A 22,336-nucleotide genomic window follows, 5' to 3' on the forward strand; every position below is an offset into this window, starting at 1 on the left:
CCAGAATCCACACTGTGATCTCAAAACACCACATCTACTAAAAAAAAAAAAAAAAGAGTTCCTCAGAGCAATGGTTGATTGCAAATTTGGGATGGGAAATGCGCGAAAGGTGTCTAGGAACCTTACTGTGCCAGAATGGCATGGAAGCCATCAAAAACTGATGACATCAAAAGAACACAGGGACCAGTTTGAAACAGCTACCACTGGTGTACGATGGGGCAAGGTGATCATGAAATGATGACTGCAAAGGAACCCTGGTGGCGTAGTGGTTAAGCATTTTGGCTACTAACCAAAAGATCAGCGGTTGGAACTCACCAGCCATTCTGCCAGAAAGAGATATGGCAGTCTGCTTCCATGAAGATTTACAGCCTTGGAAACCCTATGGGGCAGTTCTGCTTTGTCCTACAGGGTCACTATGAGTCGGAATCGACCTGACGGCAACTGGTTTAACAGGCAATGGATTCAAACTCATCAAATATATACGTGTGTGTCTGTGTATTGCTTATTTAAATCTGAGTTAATAATAATATTTAAAACAAAAGAAAACATACTCACTCCTGTAACGGTGCAGTACCTCAGTGAACCCACAAAAGCAACAAAAATATTGGCAAAACAATGAAAATCAACCATTTGAAAACACTGGAAATTAATAAAAGGCAGAGAACAAACTAAAAGCATCCATTCAAGATAAACTACTGAACCTTGGTAAGAACAGTAGGGTCTGTGGCATTGTAAGTTGAGCCTATTCCCATCTCTCATCCCTCTCCCCAGAGCTCAGTGGCACAACAGCCATGAAAAGCCAGCAGTCTCAAGCAACCAGAGAAAACAGACCTCTTTTGCAATACTGTTAAGAGCTCCATCCCCAGACCACAGTCTATATTTTGGCCAGATTAGAAGCTTCTAGAAAATCTCCATACTCAGAACATTGTTGCTATTTAATTTGTCTCAGAACTCAACTGCGTTAAAAAAAAAAAAAAGTCTTCTCAGGACATTACTGAAAGCAATCTGCTAGTAACACTGCAGTTACCTAAGGCTGTGATTTCAGCTGGAGCAAACAAGAGCCCAATCAAAAATTTAAAAGGAAGACCTGTAGAGCTAAAAGGCCATTTGAAACTTCGAAAAGTACTGACATATTCTTCAGAATTTAGAAGGTTGTCCACATGTGCAGGGTTGTGCACACACCCAGGAAAGACATGGAAATGGAAAAGGAAATGCTTGTTAACCTCTGGCTGACCTTGAGGCCCTGAGCAAGCAGGAAGTGGAAGCTAAAGCTGAGTTATAAACTACCTGAGGAATGAAGGCATGCTTTCACACACAGATTCATTTGGCAAAGGATAGAAGACTTACTGGTTTAAGGCACTGAAGGGAATCTTCCAGCTGATCATAGGATGGCCACTAAATTATACGGACCCAGGGATAACCCATGGGAAGCCAGGTTTAAAAATAAAAAGGAATTCAAAAAAAAAAGCTAGCAGAGAATTCAATGGTCACACACTGCAAGGAACACAAAAATCTGTAAAATTAATACAGGGAAGTCACTAAACAAATAAGCAGTTACAAGAAAAACTAACAAACCAACAACAATGACAAAACTTGAAGGGAGTGAAACCTGACAGCAGAATCATTACACTATATTATCTTAAATGTCCAGTTTTCAACAACAAAAAATTATGAGACATGCAAAGAAACAGAAGTATAGCCAATACACAGGAAAATAGAGAGCCAACAGAAAATGTCCCTGAGAGGGACCTAGATGTTGTACTTGAAAAGAAAGACTTTTAAATAAACTATTTTAAATATGTTCAAAGAACCAAAGGAAACTACCTTTAAAGAATTAAAGAAAAATGCGACAATCATGTCTCACTAAATAGAGAATTTCAACAAAGAAACAGAAATAATAAAAATGAACCAAATGAAAATTCTGGAGGCAAAAAGTACCATAACTGATTTGAAAACTTGTTAGAGGGGCTCAACCACAGATTTGAGCTGACAGAAGAAAAAATATAGATCAACAGAGATTATCCACTATGAGAAATAGAAGAGGAAAAAAAATTAACAAAAAACAAATAAAATTTAAAAAAAAATGAAGAGAGTCTCATAAACCCATGGGACACTACTTAGACAACCAACATACGCATAATGGGAATTCCAGAAGAAGAGGAGAAAAAGAAAGGTGCAGAAAAAAAAAAATACATGTGAAGAAATTATGGCTAAAACTGACCCAAATTTGATTTAAAAAAAATAATAAACATCCAAAAGTTCAACGAACTCCATGCAGAATAAATAAACACAAAGAAATCAGTACCTATACATACAATAATCAAATTGACAAAAGTCAAAGACAAAGCAGCAAGCAAAAAAAGCAGCAAGAAAAAAAAAAACCAGCTTATCACATACAAGGGATCCTCAATATGATTAACAGCTGACTTCTTATCTGAAAATATGGAGGCCACAGGCAGTGGGATGCCACACAAAAAGCCCAGAAAGAAAAAGACTGTCAATCAAGAATTCAATATCCAACCAAGAATTCAATATGCAACAAAAACTATCCTCCAAAAATAAAAACATTCCCAGATAAACAAAGACTGAGAGATTTCATTACCAGCACACCTGTCCTACCAGAAACACTAAAGGAAGTCCTTCAGTCTAAAAAGAGAGGATACAAGATGGTAATGCAATTCAGAAGAAGAAATTTTAAAAATTGACAATTTTAATTACACAGGTTAATATATAAAACAGTATAGACATATATTTTTAAACATGTTTCTTCTAACTGATTTAAAAGACAATGGCATAAAACCATAATTATTAATCTGTGTAAATGGGATTATAATATATAAAGCTATGACAAAGGATAACAAAAATAGCACAAAGGAGGAGGAAAAGGTAGGGAGCTATACTGGAGCAAAGTTTCCATACGCTATTGGAATTAAGTTAGTATTAATCTGAATTCGATTGTTTTAAGATGTATATTGTAATCCCCAGAGTAACTACTAAGAAAACAAAAATTTAGGTGCTTTCTTGGCAGTTGTTCTGGGGATTACCCAGATACCAAAACCGAAAAAGGTATCATAAGAAAAGAATACTGCAGACTAATATCCATTATGGAGCCCAGGTGGCACAGTGGTTAAGAGCTTGGCTGCTAACCAAAAAGTCTGTAGTTCAAATCCATCAGCTGCTCCTTGGAAATTCTATGCGGCAGTTCTACTCTGTCTTATAGGGTTGCTTGATAAAATACTAACGAACCAAATCCACCAACAAATAACAAGAATTATACTGCATGACAAAGTGGAATTTATACCAGAAATTGTAAGGTTGGTTCAACATGTGAAAATTGGTCAATCTAAAATACTGTATTAATAGAATAAGGGTCAAAAACCACATGATCATCTCAATAGACACAAAAAAAGCATTTGACAAAACTGAACACTCTTTCATGATAAAAACACACAACAAACTAGGAACAGAAGATACGGTAGCCTGAATAATGGTTCCTAAAGATATCTATGTCCAAATCCCCCAGAACCTGTGAAAATGTCACCTTACATGGAAAAAAGGACTTTGCAGAAGGGATTAAATTAGGGATCCTGAGATAGAGACATCATTCTGCATTATCCAGGTGAGCCCAACATAACCACAAGGGTTCTCATAAGAGGGAGACAAGAGGCCCAGAGTCAGAGAAGACGGTGTGACAATGGAAGCAGAGGGAGAAAAAATATGAGGATGGAAGTATAGGTCCAAGGGATGCAGGACCACAAGCCAAGAACTGTGGCACTCTTTAGAAAGGAAAAGACAAGGAAATGGATTCTTTCCTAAAGCCTCCAAAAAGAATGAGATCTTGCCAACTCATTTTGAATTTATGATCTCCAGAACTGTAATAAATCTGCATTGTTTTAAGCCATTAAGTCTGTGGAAATTTGTTACAACAGCAATAGGAAACTAACGCAGCAGTGTCCTTCCTAAATATCATAAAGACCATCTACAAAAAGACACGACTAATATCATTCTTAATGGCGAATGACTGAAAGCTTTCCTCCTAAGATTAGGGACAAGACCAGGATGTCTGTTCTTGGCACTTCTATTCAACATTGGACAGGAGATTCTGTCCAGGGCAGCTAACACCCACAGTGTAAAGAAAGAAATAAAGCTACCTCTATTTGTAGAGGGCATGATCTTGTACATGGAAAAACATAAGAAATTCATACACACACACACACACACACACACACAACTATTAGAGCTAATAAATGAACTTGGCAAGATTGCAGGATACAAGATCAACATATGAAAATCAACTGTAATACCAGCAATGGATAATTTGAAAATGAAATTAAGAAAACAATTCCATTTATGATAGCATCAAAAAGAATAAAATACTTAGGAATAAAGTTAACAAAGGAAGTGCAGGGCTAGTATACCAAAAACTACAAAAAGTTGTTGAAAGAAATTAAAAACAACCTAAAATAAGTAGAGAAAAACATTCTATGGTAATGGACTGGAAGACTTAATACTGTTTAGATGGAAATACTTCCTGTATTAGCTTTCTAAGGCTGCCATAACACAATAGCACAAACTGTGTGGCTTATAAGAACGGAAATTTATGATCTCTCAGTTCTCGAGGCTAGTAGTCCAAATTCAGGGTGTTGGCAGGGCCATGAACTCTCTGAAAGCTTTAGGGGAAAATTCCTTCTTGTCTCGCCTAGCGTCTGGTAGATCGAGGTATTTCCTTGGCTTGCAGCTGCAGCATAACTCTGTGGTCACATGGCCATCATCCCTCTGTCTCTGTCTCTCCTCCTCTTTTATAATGACGCTACTAACAGTAGATTTAAGGAGTCCTGGTGGCACAATGGTTAAGCAATCAGCTGCTAACTGAAAGGTTGGCAGTTCAAACCCACCCAGCAGCTCCGTGGGAGAAAAGACCTGACAATCTGCTCCCATAAAGACTACAGCCTAGAAAACCCTATGGAGCAGTTCTATTCTATCACATGGGATCACTATGAGTCTACATTGACTCAAAGGCACCTAACAACAAGTGTAGATTAGGACCCATCTTACTCTGGTATGTTATGTTAACTGATAAAATCTTCTAAAACCCTTTTTCCCAGCCAGGTTATATTCACAGGTACCAGAGGTTAGGACTTCACTATATCTTTTTTAGGGGGACACAATTAAATCTATAACACTCTAAAATGTATCTACAGGCTTAACACAATCCCTATCAAAATCCCAGCTACATTCTTTGCAGAAATTAACAATGCATATCAAAGCTACAATAAGACGCAACTTCACACCTACTAGGATGGCTACAATCAAAACGACAGACAACAGCATGTACTGGCAAGGATATGGAGAAACTGGGACATTCATAGATTGTTACTAGAATGTAAAATGATGCAGCTGCTTTGGAAGGGTCTGGCAGCTACTCAAGGAAGTTAAACAGAGCCACTATATGACCATGCAATTCCACTCCTATGTATACACCACCCAAGAGAACTGAAAACAGGTTCTCACAGCAGCTCTATTCACAATACCCAAAAGGTAGAAACAATGCAAATGTTTATCAACTGACAAAATAGATTAGCGAAATGTGGAATAGCTACACAATGGACTATTACTCTGCATAAAAAGGAATGAAGTATGGCATGGATGAACTGCTACACGAACGAACCTCAAAAAACTTATGCTAAGTGAAAAAAGCTAGACACAAAAGGTCACAAATTATATGATTCCATTTATATATATCCAGAATAGGTAAATCCATTCAGACAGAAAATAGATTAATGGTTGCCAGGGGCTGGCAAGAGCAGGAAATGGGCGTGACTGTTAATGATTTCTATCTGGTATTCTGGAACAGGACAGTGGTGTTGGCTGCTCAACGTGTGAATTTAGAGGGTATTTAAAAGGGTAATGAGCTCACTACGCATCTATCAGAATGGCTTACGACAATACCAATTACGGCCAGGTCGCGAAGAAACTGTATTTATCACGCACTGCTGGTCAGAATGTAAAATGATACCGCCACTCTGAAAAATGGTTTGGCAGTTTCTTTACTAAACATGTGTTTACCATATGACCCAGCAGCCGTACTCCTGGGAATTTGTCCTAGAAAAATGAAATCTTATAGTGCATAGCCGTCTGATTTTCAGTAACTAAGAACTGGAAACAACCAAATGTACTGCAATAGAGGAATGGCTAAACTAACTGTGGTACATCCACGGAATGCGTCTCAGCAGCACAGAGGAACAAACTGTTGATACTTGCCAGAGCTTGGACGGATCTCAAAGGCATTATTTTGAGTAAAAAAGCCAAGCTCAAAAGGTCACATACTGTATGATTCTATTTATATAACATTCTCGAAATGACAAAATTACAGAGGTGGGGAACAGACTACTGGTTGCCCCAGGGTCAGGGATGATGGGAGGAGAGGGCCAGGTGATTCTAAACAGAGAGTACACGAGAGTTCTTTGTGGTGATGGAATGTTTCCACATCTTGATTGAGAGTGGTTACAAGAATCTACACCTGTGGTAAAATGACACAGAACCATACACACTTTATACCAATGTCAATTTCTTGGTTTTGATATTTTGATATTGTACTGTAGTTATAAGATGTAATTAAGGGGAGAAACTGAGTGAAGGGTACATGGGACCTGTCAGTACTGTATCTTTGCATTTTCCTGGGAATCTACGACTATTTTTAAATAATTAGAAAATAACTGTCAAAATTAAAATGTTATTTTAAAAAGAGAAGCCTGTTCATGAAAGTTATTTATTTTTACATTGTAACATTGTAGCCTCCCTACTGCCAGGTTCTTTGCCAGGTACAGAAACGGTGAAGAGAGAGAACGCATGCCTTCAAAGAACTTACAGTTCAGTGGTAGAAGGACAAGTCAGACACTATAACATGGGTAAACATATAATTCTGCACCCCAGAGAATGAACTCTGCTCAGCAAAACCAATACCTGCATCAAGCTGCTGCTCCCCGTTCATTTCCACAGCATATGGCTATCTCCTCCCCGAACAGAGGAAAGGCCTCAGGTTCTGCTGTGATCTGATGATTGCTCGCAGGTCTCAAGCGTCTATTCAGTGGGCATTCAAGGGTCCAAAGGAAAGTGCTGAAAAATCAAAAGGAACACGTCAAGAGCCGAAGCCCAAGCATTCATTCATAAGATGTGGTACTCAACGTGACTGAGGAGGCAGATTACAATGACTGCTCTTCTTCACTCTTCACTACTCTAAACTCCCCTTTCCTTGTAACTTGCAGTAAATCTAGAGGTGACGGCTGAGATTTACTCATAAGCAGATAAAAACAACTCATTGGCAGAATAGTTGGGATTAGAGAAAAAAATGGACACCTTTTCTAATTTTGAAGATGGTATGTGTATAGCTATCAAAATCTTGATATCTGTTGGAAGCAACCAAGGTGCCCGTCAATGGATGAATGGATAAACAAATTATGGTATATTCACACAATGGAATACTACGCATCGATAAAGAACAGTGAGGAATCTGTGAAACATTTCGTAACATGGAGGAACCTGGAAGGCATTATGCTAAGTGAAATTGTGGGAAAAAAAAAAAGTGAAATTAGTCAGTTGCAAAAGGACAAATATTATGTAAGACCACTATCATCAGAACTTGAGAAATAGTTTAAACTGAGAAGAAAACATTCTTTTGTGGTTACCAGAGGGGGGAGGGAGGGAGGGTGAGAGAGGGGCTTTCACTAATTAGATAGTAGATAAGAACTACTTTAGGTGAAGGGAAAGACAGCACACAATACAGGGGAGGTCAGCACAATTGGACTAAACCAAAAGCAAAGAAGTTTTCGGAATAAACTGAATGCTTCGAAGGCCAGCGTAGCAGGGGCAGGAGTCTGGGGACCATGGTCTCAGGGGACATCTAAGTCAATTGGCATAATAAAATCTATTAACAAAACACTCTGCATCCCACTTTGAAGAGTGACGTCTGGGGTCTTAAACGCCAGAAAGCAGCCATTTAACATGCATCAATTGGTCTCAACCCACCTGGATCAAAGGAGAATGAAGAACACGAGCCCAAGAGACAGAAAGGGCCACATGAACCAGAGACTACATCAGCCTGAGACCAGAAGAACTAGATGGTGCCCAGCTACAACCGATGACTGCCCTGACAGGGAACACAACAGAGAACCCCTGAGGGAGCAGGAGAGCAGTGGGATGCAGACCCCAAATTCTCGTAAGACCAGACTTAATGGTCCGACTGAGACTAGAAGGACCCCGGTGGTCATCGCCCCCAGACCTTCTGTTGGCCCAGGACAGGAACCATTCCCGAAGCCAGCTCTTCAGACATGGATTGGACTGGACAATGGGTTGGAGAGGGATGCTGGTGAGGAGTGAGCTTCTTGGATCAGGTGGACACTTGAGACTATGTTGACATCTCCTGTCTGGAGGGGAGATGAGAGGGTAGAAGGGGTTAGATGCTGGCGAAATGGACACGAGGAGAGAGTGGAGGGAGAGAGCGGGCTGCCTCATTGGGGGAGAGTAACTGGGAGTGTGTAGCAAGGTATATATGGGTTTTTGTGTGAGAGACTGACTTGATTTGTAAATTTTCACTTAAAGCACAATTGTAAAAAAAAAAATCTTGATATCTAAAAGTCACAGTAAACCAAGATATATAGGAATCTCAACCCTTTCAACTCAAATTACAATACTTAAACCATAATTCCTATCCACAATAACCAATTCCTATGACTTCCTAGAGGAAAAAAGTTAGCTTTCCATATTGTGTCTTACCAAATGAATTAGATTCAGGATATAGTATTACTTTAAGTAATTCTCCATTTCAATAAAATATGCAAAACAACAATGTACCAACTATATTAGCATCTACAAATACTTATAAAGAGAACTCCTCCAAAATGAGCTCTGAGCCCACTTATTCTTTTTTAAACAGCTATATTAACATATAACTCACATACCATAAACCTTCCCATTTGAAGTGTAAAATTCAATCATTTTTAGTAAACTTACAGAGTTGTGTTAACCATCCAGTCCAACTTTAGAACATTTCCATAGACCCAAAACAAAACCTCTTATCCATCTGCAGTCCCTCCCCATTTTCACCCCTTGCCTCAGGCAACCACCTACCTACTTTCTGTTTGTAGAGCCAAGAACCAGAACCAGTTGGTGTGGAGCTGACACCAACTCATGGTGATCCTATGTGCCTCAGAGCAAAACTGTGCTCCCCGGGTTCTCAGAGGCAGACTGCCAGGCCTTTCTACTGAGGCACCTCTGGGTGGACTCGAACCTCCAATCTTTTGGTTAGCAGCCGAGCACATTAACCTTTACTATTTGCACCACCCAAGGAGACTCCTCTGTTTGTACAGATTTTGCCTTTTCTGGACATTTCATATCTGTGGAATCATACAATATGTGGTCTTTTTGTGTATGGCTTCTTTCACTTAGTATAATGTTTTTGAGCTTCAACCAGGTTGCAGCATGTATGAACAAATTTATTCTTGCATTACATATTTTAAAACAATCTAAGATACTGCCTTTGTATGTGTCTAATACATTATTAGAAAGAATACATCAAAGGGGGAAGAGGAGCTGCGACAGGAAGGTATGATGTGAACCAACTAAAAGGGCAACAATACTTAAAAGTATAAAAGTGAAAATAGGTACTCAGCAGTCACAGCTGCAGTGGGTGATGTTCTGGAGATGAGGCAACTCCGTAACTCTCAGGGTTTCAGTATGTATTAGAGCTCTCAGTAATCAGCTCTTACAAAAAAAAAAAAGAAATTAATCACTAGAAAAAAGTTACTTTAAATCGTAATATACCCATTGAAAAGGTACACACTACCTAAAGTGCAAGAGGTAACAGGAACACCTAGGTTCTTGTTCCAGGTCTACTGGTAACTAGCTTTGCAACCTTATACAGACCATATTATGTCAATTTCTTTATCTGCAAAATGAGTAGGTAGGACTACATAGTCTGTAAGGTCGGTCTTTTTCAGATTTTAAAATTTCATAATGAGCATAGAAAATTTTTAATAACTTAAAATTATGGGTATCCCATTTGAGGCAACTTCCAGTTATCCCAAATCGTATTATACAACATAAGCACTGAAGCCCACATTTTCACAGAAACAAATAGACACTTGGCAGTGAGACCTGAAGCCGCTAAATATGCTCCCTTCTCAGTAGCCCTGGTAGTGCAACCGTTAAGTGTTCTGTTGTTAACCTAGAGGGTGGCCGTTTGAAACCACCCAGTGGCTCCCCCAGGAGAAAGACCTGGTTACCTGCTTCCATAAGATTAAACCAAAAAACCAAACCCACTGCCATGGGGTTGATTCCAGCTCACAACAGCCCGCAGGGCTTCCAAGGCTGTAAATCCTTACAGAAGGAGACTGCCACATCTTTCCCCAGCAGAGTAGGTGGTGAAGTTGAGCCACTTTGACCACTGCGTCACCAGGGCTCCTGTCAAGATTACAGCCTAGAAAACCTGTGGGGCAGTTCTGTTCTGTCATGTGGGGTCACTGTGAGTCAAAAATCAACTTGGCAGCCCTAACAATAACACAACATAATACCATGAGCTAGTAAATATGCCCTCTTCTCTCAGTTTACTTTTCTACCCCAAGTCCAAAATGTGCCACTCCACCTACAATTCACATGCCAGCTCATTACCGTCCATCCTGGAGGCCGGGGGTAAAGAAATCAAGGAAGGCTTGGTTCCTGTTCTCATGAAGCTTATTTTCTATTGGGGGATAGGACAGACAGAAATTAAGCCAATAATTAAAAACAATTAAAGTGCTCTTCAGGAAAAGTACTGGGTGCTAAGATAAAATATAATGGCAGGCCTAACCTAAACTGAAGCCCTAGTGGCACAGTTGTTAGGAGCTCGGCTGCTAACCAAAGGGTCAGCAGTTTGCACCCACCAGCCACTCCTTGGAAATTCTATGGGGCAGTTCTACTCTGTCTTATAGGGTCACAATGAGTAGGAATTAATTCGGTGACAACAGGTTTTTGTTTTTTTTTTTTTTTAACCTAAACTGGGGACGCCTGGGTGGTGCAAATGGTTAAGTGCTTGACTATTAGCTGAAAGGTTGGCAGTTCAAACCCAACCAGAGGTAACTGGGAAGACGGGCCTGGCAATCAACTTCCAAAAGGCGACAGCCTTGAACACCCTATGGAGCACAGTTTTACTCTACACACACAGGGTCGCTGTGAGTTGGGATTAATTCAACAGGAACTAGTTGATTACTGGTATACCAGGAAACAGAAGCCCCTGAATGGTGTAAACAGTTAACATGCTTGACGCTAATCAAAAAGTTGTGGTTCAAGTCCATACGGAGGCACAGCAGAGGAAAGGCCTGGCAATCTACTTCTGAAAAACCCATGAAAACCCTATGAAGCACAGTTCTACTCTGAATCAATTCAAGGACAACTGGCAACTGGCATTTTTTTTTTAATTAGGAAAATACCTCATAACCCTTACAAGACTGCAGGTAGATCCATAAAAGCACGCAGAAACATTACCTATGTTGCTGAGTGAAAAAAGCAAGGGAAGAACAGTATTACTTATATTAATTTCTAAAATTCCAAGTCCATCACTTACTTGGCTATGTGATGTTAGACAAATGACTAGGCCTATTTGTGCCAGTCGCCTTATTTGTAAAAGGGAGGTAACAGTACTGTACCTACCTTATAGGACTGCTGTGAGGATTGAGATAACTCGTGAAAAGCGCATAGCACAGAGCTACCTACGTCATGAATGCTGATTAATGTTAAGTATTACGCAATGCCGACAGGCTCAAGTGCCTACAGCACTAATTTACTGAATCATCTCTACATAGAAAGTCTTGACATTTCAACATGGGATTAATGGAACAACACTAGTGCTAAATAAATATCTGTTGGTTCACTAGGCTTTGAAGATGTCATCCACTGTTTACATAAATAAACTCTTGGAGTAAGCTAGAATATTTTGTGTAAAGAAGCCACGTAGTGTAAAAAATAATAGTAATAATGAAGATGATAAATAAGCGAAGGTTCAAAGCCAAAAGACATGAGGTGGGAAGGATGCAAGTCTTACGTAGCTGAAAGCTGAAGCTGTGACTTTTTTCAGTCTTACAACATCACTTAGATTTTAGCCGATGAGCAATCAGTTCTTCATCTTAATAGGATCATGAGAGATAAACTGATGAAGCCTTTTGCTGTGGACCATCTGTCAGATGTCTCTCTTTTCCTAGCCTGCTGCCTTTTCATGCAGTGAGAAAAAAACAAGTAAAATATCTGGGGGCTTAGTATTTGGAAATTTAATTCGCTCTTCATTTATTTCCCGTTCATATTAAACAGCTTTACGTCTTTGCTTATTTTGCAGTTGATTTTTATATTATGATATCCCTTGTGGTGGCCAGAACACATCAAGAGTTATTTACTTAGATAAAGTTCACATGAACTGGTTTGGACCTTGCGTATCTTATTTACAATGTATTACTCAATTAAATAGGTGCCTGGACATTTGCAGGGGTTTCTAATAAGACATACTGAAGCCAGGAGAGATTTTAAATGCTTCTAAGAAGTATTAAAGTAAATTAAAAAATTAAAAAGCAAAGGTCATTTAGCTAACTGGATATAACAAGCTTTGATGTCAAACATGAAAATAAAACCCAACTAAAATAAAATTTGTCATGGATTGAATTGTGGCCCCCAATAACACTGTCAACTTGACTAAGCCATGATTCCCAGTGTTGTGTGGTTGTCTTCCATTCTGTGATTTGATGTAATTTTCCTATGTGTTGTAAATCCTGGTCTCTGCCTGTGGAAAGATTAGGATATGTTAAAGAGGATTAGGGTGGGATGCAACACCCTTTCTCAGGTCACAGTCCTGATCTATGTAAGGGGAGTTTACCTGGAGTGTGGCCTGCATCACTTTTTATTTTACAAGAGATAAAAGGAGAAAGAAGCAAGCAGAGAGATGGGGGCCTCCTACCACCAAGAAGGAAGAGCTGGGAGCAGAGTGAGTACTTTGGACCCAGGGTCCCTGTGCTGATAAACTCCTAGACCCAGGGGAAGATTGATGACAAGGACCTCCCCACTAGGGCCGAGAGAGACGGAGAGACTGGAGCTGGCACACTAAATTCTGACTCCTAGCCTCCGAAACTGAGAGAGAATGGATTTCTGTTTGTTAAAACCATCCACATGTGGTATTTCTGTTACAGCAGCACTAGATAACTAAGACAAAACCCAACAGATGTTTTTTTCTCATTTGGAAAAGTCCAGACAGGTGATTCTGATCAGCGGGCAAATCTCTTCCAAAGAAAACCAAACTGAATTAGCTATTTCATTTTTAATGATCCATGGATATAAAATAAAAGCACCACAGAATAATTACATTTTAAACGGATCTTTTAAAGGATCTAAAACTCATCTTAACAATAGCCATACCAGGGTTTTCCCTTCCATCTTCTTTTTTTAAGTGTACACACTCTGTCCGTACTCTAAGCCTTTACTACCTGGTTTCACGTTTCATGTTAGTGCACTTTATTTTTAAGGCTAAGATAAAGCACCGAGAGTCTGACGTGGGAAAGTCACAATAACGCAAGAGAGATCTCTGTAGGAAGGAACCTCACACAAATGACTTAATATGTCTGACATAAATAACTTAGGAAGACAGCCAATATCAATGGTGGTTGTAAGAAAATACTTTAATTCAATAAATATTTGCCAGGCCATTAACAGGAAAATTCCTGTTGAAATATCTGAATTTGCATTCCTATTCCCAACACAACAGCAATCCAACAACTGCCAAGTCCAGCAATAATGGCAGGTATGCTGTTAAATACCGTAAACGCAAAGAATTCAGTAAATGAGATGCTCCATGTTCTGCCAATCTACGAAGTTAACTCTGTCCTTGATGGTAAAGATTAGTGGCAGAGTCAGTCTATTTTCTGTTCCCCAACAGGTGCAGATTCCTGTTGGCCTTTCACTCTCCACAATGAAGCAGTCAACCATCACTCCTGACTTTGTACACTTCCTATCTGGCAGACTACCTAAACGAAACGTTGGGGATCCATCTGTCAGATGTCAATACAACTTGATTATCAGGAGTCGAAATCTTTAATTGCTTCATTAAGCTTTTTGTTGGGGTTTTTTTTGTTTGTTTGTTTTTAACCCACTGCTATATGTCTGACTAGGGAGCTAAAAACTAATAAATTAATCTGATAAAGTCAAATTTTTAAAGCACTGTGACAGACAAACTTTAGCCGCTCACACCGTCTACATCAGATCTGACCCTAACTTAACATTTTTATGATTATGTAAACCCAACACAGGGCATATTTGTCTCAGCTAAACAAATTGGCTCTAATGAATTTATAAAGTCACTAAAAGTTTTCAACAAAACCTAGAACTCGAGAATACCTAGGCTTAAAAAAAAAAAAAAAAAGGCCAAAATTATAGGGCCAATATTTTAAAACGATTATTTTGGACCAATAATTGTTAAAAGAAAAAAAAAAAAAGATGGCACAAACATACAACGTAAAACTACATGGCCATTACAATTGGGCTACAGAAATGTTTTTCTTTCCAATCTAAATCTCAACATGATGAGTTAATCTTAAAATTCACCTAAAAGAGAAAACATACAATCCAGTTGAGACACTTTTGTACAAGATGATATATGATAAGACAAGTTCCTTCTATTAAACCATTAACATGGTGCAGCACTAGCATGAGAAAAGACAAATACAGCAGTAAAGGAGAATAAGGTTGAGAACAAATCTGTCTTGGAAGAAGTACAACCAGAATACTCCTTAAGAGCAAGGATGGCGAGACTGCGTCTTATGTACTTTGGACATGTTGTCAGGAGGGATCAATCCCTGGAGAAGGACATCACGCTTGGTGAAGTACAGGGTCAGCAGAAAAGAGGAAGACCCTCAACTAGATGGACTGACACAGGGGCTGCAACAGTGGGTTTGGGCATAGCAACAACTGTAAGGATGGCGCATTCTGTGGTACACAGGGTCGCTATGAGTTGGAACCGGCTGGATGGCACCTAACAACAACAAAAGGTTGAGAACAGGACCCATTTATATGGGAGTACAGTATGTGAAAAAGATGGCATTTCATTTTTATCACAAAGGATAAACAAATAAATAGTGTTAAAGAACTGGCTATCCATTTTGGGGGGAAAAGTTAGATCCTTACTTCGTGCTGTCATATAAATAAGTTTGAGGTGAATTAAAATGGAAAAATATGAAAAAAAAAGATTCTAACACAAACTAAAAGAATATGGTTATAATCTTGAGACAGCAGAGACTGCCTTAATCAAGGAAGCCATTAAAAAAAAAAATACATTCAACTACATAAATGTCTAAAATTTGTGACTGGCAAAAAGACATCATAAATTATTTTAAGCAGACCAGGAGAAAATATTTTCAGCACATATAACAAAGGATTAATAGCCATAATAACAAAAAGTGCCTATAAATCAATAAAGAAAAAAGACAAAACCTAGTAAGGAAAAAAAAGGTCAGATAAGAACAGAAATTTTACAGAAATGCAAACCAAAAATGATATAAAATTATGCATAACCTCAACAACTAACCTGAGATTTTACCCAGATTGGCAAAGACGAAAGGTTAATAATATTGAATGTGGGTGAAGATACAGAGAAACAGGGACTGCCATGACCAGGTAAAGAGCGTAAATGGATACAGCCCTTTCAGAGAGAAATTTTACTCTCTCAAAAACTTTAACTTGCATTCTCTACACCCCAAAAATTCCACTTTCAGTATTTATTCTAGAAAAATGCCCAGAGGAAATAAAGAAATAAGCGTCATAACAATTCAAAGGAAGAGATTAAATTGTCCACATGTCCTCTCTATGGTTACCGCTAGGGAGTATGAGACTCGGGGGCAGAAATGAGCAAAAGAGAATTTTTGCTTTATCTGCATTTGTTGAATTTTTTTACAATGAAAATGTAATCATATGCTTACTTATATGATTTAAAAATTTTAAGCAAAACAAAATACATTTATTGAAAAGTTATTTATTCTATCGACAAATATTTACTGGACACCCACTACATGTCAGGCCTAATCAAAATTCTAGGAATTTATCATTGAAGAAAACAGACCAAAATCTCTGCCCTCACGAAGTTTACATTTTAGTGGAAGGGAAAAGTATAAGGGTGATGGCACAGGTTGAAGGCCAAATAGGGTAGGGTTAGAGGAGGCTTCACAGAGAAGATTTGAACACTTGGACAAAGACTTGAAGAAGATATCTAAGGACAAAATATGCCAGGCAGAGGCAAAGGCCAACACAAGGGCCCTAAAGTGGGCACGTATGAGCTGTGTTCTAGGAATAGCAAGGCCAGGGCAGCCGGGGGGCCAAGTAAGCAAGAGTACTAGAAAATGAAGCTAGAGTGATGTCAGCCTCCGACAGTTTGTTACATCCCCAGCCCCTTTTGTGGGTGTCCCCCACCTACAGACCTTAAGGGACCATAATATTTACCATGTGATCCCACCCTTCTGGGGATGTGAAAAACATAAAGGCAATGCTAGTGAGATCGACTGCAAAACGGTGCAGCCACTTTGGAAAAGTGTGGCACTTCCTCATAAATGCAGTTTACACACAACCCAGCAATCCCACTCCTGAGTGTATTCCGAAATGAAAACATACGTCCATGCAAAAATTTTACACACGTTATAGCAGCATTATTCACAACAGTCAAAAAATGGAAACAACCCAAATATCCATCAACTCATGCATAAATAAAATATGATCTATCCATACAACAGAACATTACTCAGTCATGAAAATTAATGAGACTATGATAAATGTATTATGTGGACAAACCTTGAAAGTATTATGCTAAGTGAAAGAAGCCAGTCACAAAAGGCCACATATTGTATGATTCCATTTATATGAAATGTCCAGAACAGGCAAATCCACAGAGATATAAAGTACACTGTGGTTGTCAAGGGCTGGGGGGAGAGAATAATACGGGCTGACTGTAAATGTGTATAGGGTTTCATGGGGGGGTACTGAAACATTCTGAAATTAAATTGTGGTGATAGTTACATAACTTTGTGAACACTCAAAAAAACCACTGACCTTGATACTTTAAATAGATTAATTTTATGTTATGTGAAACATATCTCAATAAAGCTATAAAAATATACACTTACCGTCAAGGTCACAAGTATGCTTTTTAAAAATACCATTATTTTGTTTTCAAATACAGAAGCCTATGGTTTAAAAAAGACAAGAAATCTGGGTTACCATCAGGATATGCAACAGAACTAGGAAGGAAATAGTTTGGTTGTTGTTTGTATTAGTTAAGGTAACGCTGTGCTTTAACGTATAAATCCTGAACGTCAGTTGCTTAACCCAACAGATGTTTATTTCTCATTCAGAAAAGTCCAAACAGGTGATTCTGATCAGTGGGCAACTCCCCTCCATGTGATAACTCACGGAGCCAAGCTCCTTCCACCTCACAGCTCTGCCATCTTCAATACAGGCCTCCCAAATCACCCAGCACAGAGCCATCACTCGTGGGAGGTTCTCCTAAGTCAGGCCTAGAAGTGGCACATCCTTTCCACTCACACTCCACTGGCTAAAACTCAGTCACGTGACCACATCAAACCATAACGGAGACTGGGAAACACAATGCGACACTCTCCACCATTAGTAAACAGGGCGTTGGGAATTAGTGCTACCACTTCCTAAAACTTACAGTGAATATCAGTTATTTTATTTAAAGAAATTTCTATGTATCAATAGCAGTGATACTAGGTACTATCATGGAACTGCTTTCTCAATAAGTCAGTAATTATTTACTGAGTACATACTATTTGCCACACACTGCTCTAGGTGAACAAAACAGAAGAGGGGGGAAAAAACCTGCCCTCATGAAACTTACAATCAGTGTGGCAGGACGAGCAACCAAAAAAATATATACAGTATGTTGAATGAAAACAAATGCTAGGGAGGACAAAATTGAGCAAGGAAGTAGGACAGGGAGTAGTACTTGCCATAGCGTGATCAAGGTCTCAGTGATGAGGTGACATGAGGCAACACCTGAGGGAAGCAAGGAAGTCAACCATGTGGGTTATCTAGTGAACACTCCAGGCAGAAAGGACAGAGAATACAAAGATCCTGAAGCAGGAGCTTGTGTGGCATATTTGAGGCCACTGGGGCTGGAGAAGAATGATCAAGACAGAGATGCTAGGTGAGCTCAGGGAGGTACCAGGGAGCCAGATTACAAACGAAAGCACAGGCTGGTGTGAAGTTTTTGGCTTTTGAGAAGTCACTAGAGGATTTTGAGCAGATCTTTTAAAAAAGGATCACTCTGCAGCTACGTTAAAAATAGACTGTAAGTGGGCAACAATAGAAGCAGGAAAACCGATTGAAAAGCTCTTGTAATAATCCAGGTGAGAAGCGCTGGTAGCTAGGTCCAGGGCAGAGCTGTGAAAAGGCTGAGGTTTTGGCCTAAGCAACTGGAAGGATGGAGTTGTCACTTATTGAGAAAAGGAAGTCTGGAGGAGGAGTGGTTTAAAGAAGAAAAATCCAGAGTTCCAAGGCAAAATTGGACAACATAATTACTTTCTTCACTATTAAAGGTGGTTGCTCTTTGAGTTTTCGGGAACAATTTTTTCAGTGAACAAAGGTATTTTATTACATCCCTTATGTGTATAGTGTTACTAAATTAAAACTATTTTTATATACTGTGCTTCATCTGAAGATCATTTTATCTTTAAGGTAGCCAGAATGGGTTCACTTCTCATTTTACACCTTGGGAACCTTCTTGCCAGCTTCAATCCCACCCTTACACTTCATCTTCGCCAAGTTCACTGATCATGCATGTGGCATTTCCCCAAGCCAATTTAATAACTTGTGTTGTCTTCGTTTTTAAAACCCTGAGTTCAACACCGACAAATTATCCATAAAAGTCACTTTAATGTCAAGTTTTCTAAGCCTTCTTTTAATATACAGCTTTAAAAAATCTGAGGCATAAATAATAATTAAAAAACTGATCCATACTATAAAAAGGTTGGAAATCTCCTGCCAACCAACTTACTAATCACTAGTCGACAGTTGCTAAGTATGGCCACTCCATAGTCTTGTTTCCTCAGCAATTTTCTAACTGTTGCTGTTAGGTGCCCTCGAGTCACTTCTGACTCACAGTGATCTATGTATAACAGAGAGAAATACTGCCCGGTCCTGCGCCATCCTCACAATAGCTGCTATGTTTGCACCCATCGTTGCAGCCACTGTGTCAGTCCATCTTGTTGAAGGTCTTCCTCTCTTTCACTGACCCTCTACTTTACCAAGCATGATGTCCTCCTCCAGGTACTGGTCTTTCCTGATAACGTGTCCAAAGTACATGAGAAGAAGTCTCACTATTATTCTAATCAATTACTAATTAGTACCAGGATATCGAGCACCTACTCTACGCCAGATACCAAGATCACTAAATCATGGCTTTGAAATTATCTTTCACTGTACAGAAATATGACAAAAGCATTTAAAAATCATTTATCCTTACATTATCTTTTAATGTAAGGATATTACATTAAATATCCTTCCAGAGATTAACTATGACCACATTTTTTCATTAGTTAAAGACTTCATTTATAGGAACCTGTAACATGAACTATGTCGAAACAGTCACTATGTCTTTGCTCTGATTAAATAAGGAGGCATCTGATTCACCAACATAGGTGCCACCGAAATGTACCAATTTAAATAGCATTGTGAAAGGACTATAGGAATAAGCTATGTTTGGCCATGAAAAAGCCTCAAAACTATTCTGTAATTTCATGGTTGCTGTATTTGTGCCTTCTTAGGTCAAGTCAGAGAACAGAAACTTCATTCCAACTTGACAAAGGCTTATTAACCATTTATTAAGAAAAAAGGAAAGATGTAATATTTGAGTACCTGCTATGCATGTGCCAGTTCTTATATATTAATTAGGTACACAGAACAGTGCCAAATACATGGTAAGCATGATATTTTTTACTAAATTTTATTTAATCCTAGCCATTCTATTTAACGTGTACGTGATAACCCCATTTTACAGATGAGAAAACTGAGGTTCAGAGACGTTAAATAACCTGTCAGTTCATACAGTCTGGCAGCAGCAGAGGCAGTGTTTGAACCCAAGTCTGATTCTAGAGCCTGAACTCCTCTAATCTTCCAGACTGTGGAGTATCTCCTATACCATGAAGCAATAGCCCTAGGTAACTGATACTCTCTTGTTATTTTATTCATTCATTTATTTAACGTCAAGCTTTTATGTTGTCCTGCTAGAATGGTGATAGCACCTAGGTGTTGCTATCTACAAACTTCTTCTAAAATGTTATTCTAGTAGGTTCTTGTTGTTGTTGTTAGGTGCCGTCGAGTTGGTTCCGACTCATAGCGACCCTATAGGACAGAGCAGAACTGGCCCATAGGGTTTCCAAGAAGTAACTGGTGGATTCGAACTGCTGACCTTTTTGGTTAGCAGCCATAGCACACCACAGCTCTTAACCACTGTGCCACCAGGGCTCATCAGTAGGTTCTTAAACTAAATTAATTCATATGAAAGGATAAAAGCCTAATTAAAAAAACAAAAAACTCTGCATTACTGAGTACTTATAAAAAGAAACAGTGTTCTTACTCTTTATATGAAATGATGAACAAACTAACCTCCAAAAAAGTAACTCCAAAGAATGTGATTAATGAGACTTTTGCTTAAAGGGTTAAAATTAAAGTTTGTTCTTGAATAGCGTGAAATCCTCACTTCATGTACTCCTCTGAAAAATCACCTATATGAGACCAAACGGTCAACAATTACTTTAAAACAAAGATGAGAATGTAAGGGGGCAGGGAAACTAGATTAATGGAAACAAAACAACCAGAACGAGAATAATAATGTTCACGCATCGTGAAGAATATAACCACTGTCACTGAACAACCTGTGCAGAAATTGTTGAATGGGAACCTAAAATACTGTGTAAACCTTCACCAAAAACACAATAAAATGCTCGTTTTTTTAAATCCCCATTTCACTCTTACACACTTAGAAACTACTTTCCTTCACAGCATAGTACAAAATTAAGCCCAGTCCAGATTCAACACTCTCCAGTTCTATAATGATCATTGCTAGTAGCCTTCTACCACCGTTTCTTTGCCACCAAACCCCACATTTGTTCGTTATGGATCATGACCAGTCAGCCAATCACATTCCTATTTGTCAGATAACTGTGTTCCAAAGCTTCCTTGTAACCTAGCTCTGGCCAAAGACAGGTAAGAGAAGTTTGCTGGACAGCTTCTGGGAAATATATTTTTCATTCCCAATAAAAGGCAAAAAAAAAAAAAAAAAACCATTGCTGTCGAGTAGATTCCGACTCATAGCGACCCTATAGGACAGAGTAGAACTGCCACCATAGAATTTCCAAGGAGCGCCTGGTGGATTTGAACTGCCGACCTTTTGGTTAGCAGCCATAGCACTTAACCACTACGCCACCAGGGTTTCAGTTTCAAAATATCCTGAGTCTTTTTAATGTCATTCAATGTTCACCTTACAGTGGTAATTCCCACAACTAAGGTCAGCAGACATACCTCATTAAAACTGAAATGCTTGGAGGCTACAGACTATGTATTCTATGTCTTTGAGGGTCCTTGCAGTGCTAGATGTGGGAATCGACCAGAATGTAAGCTCTGTAAGGGCATGTATTTATACAGCTAACATTTACTGAATGCCTGCTATGTTCCAGGCTCTGTGCTGGGCACTGGGGTGCTGTAATGAACAAATTAGACCAGAATCTCTGCTTCTATAGCACAGCTAGTTCTGAATAAATACTTGTTGAGTTAATGAATAGCAAATTCAAATTACTGAACTAAAATTCTGGTAGAATAAACTATTTTTAAATTGCAAAAGAGTAAGTTTAGCTTAAACTAATATCCATATAATTGTATATGTTGTAGCTCAAAAAAAAAGCAAAAAACAAAAAAAAAATTTTTTTTTTTAAATCTCTGACACCAGAGAATATTTAATGAAAAAGTATTGGCAGGTAACTATACTTATCATAAGCAAACTGGAGAATTTCTAATTTCTTCACAAAAAATGTGTACGTAAATTGAAAGGGAAAGTGCTTCTTCAGTATTATTTTTGCTACAATACCTCTAAGGAATATGCTTAAAGAGTATATTAAATATACAGAAGTAGTCAATGAAGCTTTAAATCAAAATTTGATTTCTGGCAAAAAAAAAAAAAAAACTATTGTAAGACATAAAAAGGGAAAGTAGGGTACAAAAAGAAAATAATTAACATTTCTAATCATTCATGATTTTGACATCCTTCCCC

At 38.7% G+C, this 22,336-nt stretch overlaps 1 protein-coding gene across 4 annotated transcripts in view; it reads right to left on the minus strand.

Moving 5' to 3' along the window:
- SFMBT1 (Scm like with four mbt domains 1) overlaps positions 1 to 22,336 on the minus strand; it is a 142,049-nt gene that overhangs the window by 63,171 nt on the left and 56,542 nt on the right. For all 4 annotated transcript variants that reach the window (XM_049861834.1, XM_049861833.1, XM_049861836.1 and 1 more), the window contains exon 2: positions 6,964 to 7,116. In XM_049861834.1, coding sequence (XP_049717791.1) covers positions 6,964 to 6,991 — 28 coding nt within the window. In that variant the 5' untranslated portion in view covers positions 6,992 to 7,116. The remainder of the gene's footprint in view (positions 1 to 6,963; positions 7,117 to 22,336) is intronic.

Source organism: Elephas maximus, chromosome 20 (genome assembly GCF_024166365.1).
Source record: "Elephas maximus indicus isolate mEleMax1 chromosome 20, mEleMax1 primary haplotype, whole genome shotgun sequence".
Taxonomy (NCBI): domain Eukaryota; kingdom Metazoa; phylum Chordata; class Mammalia; order Proboscidea; family Elephantidae; genus Elephas; species Elephas maximus.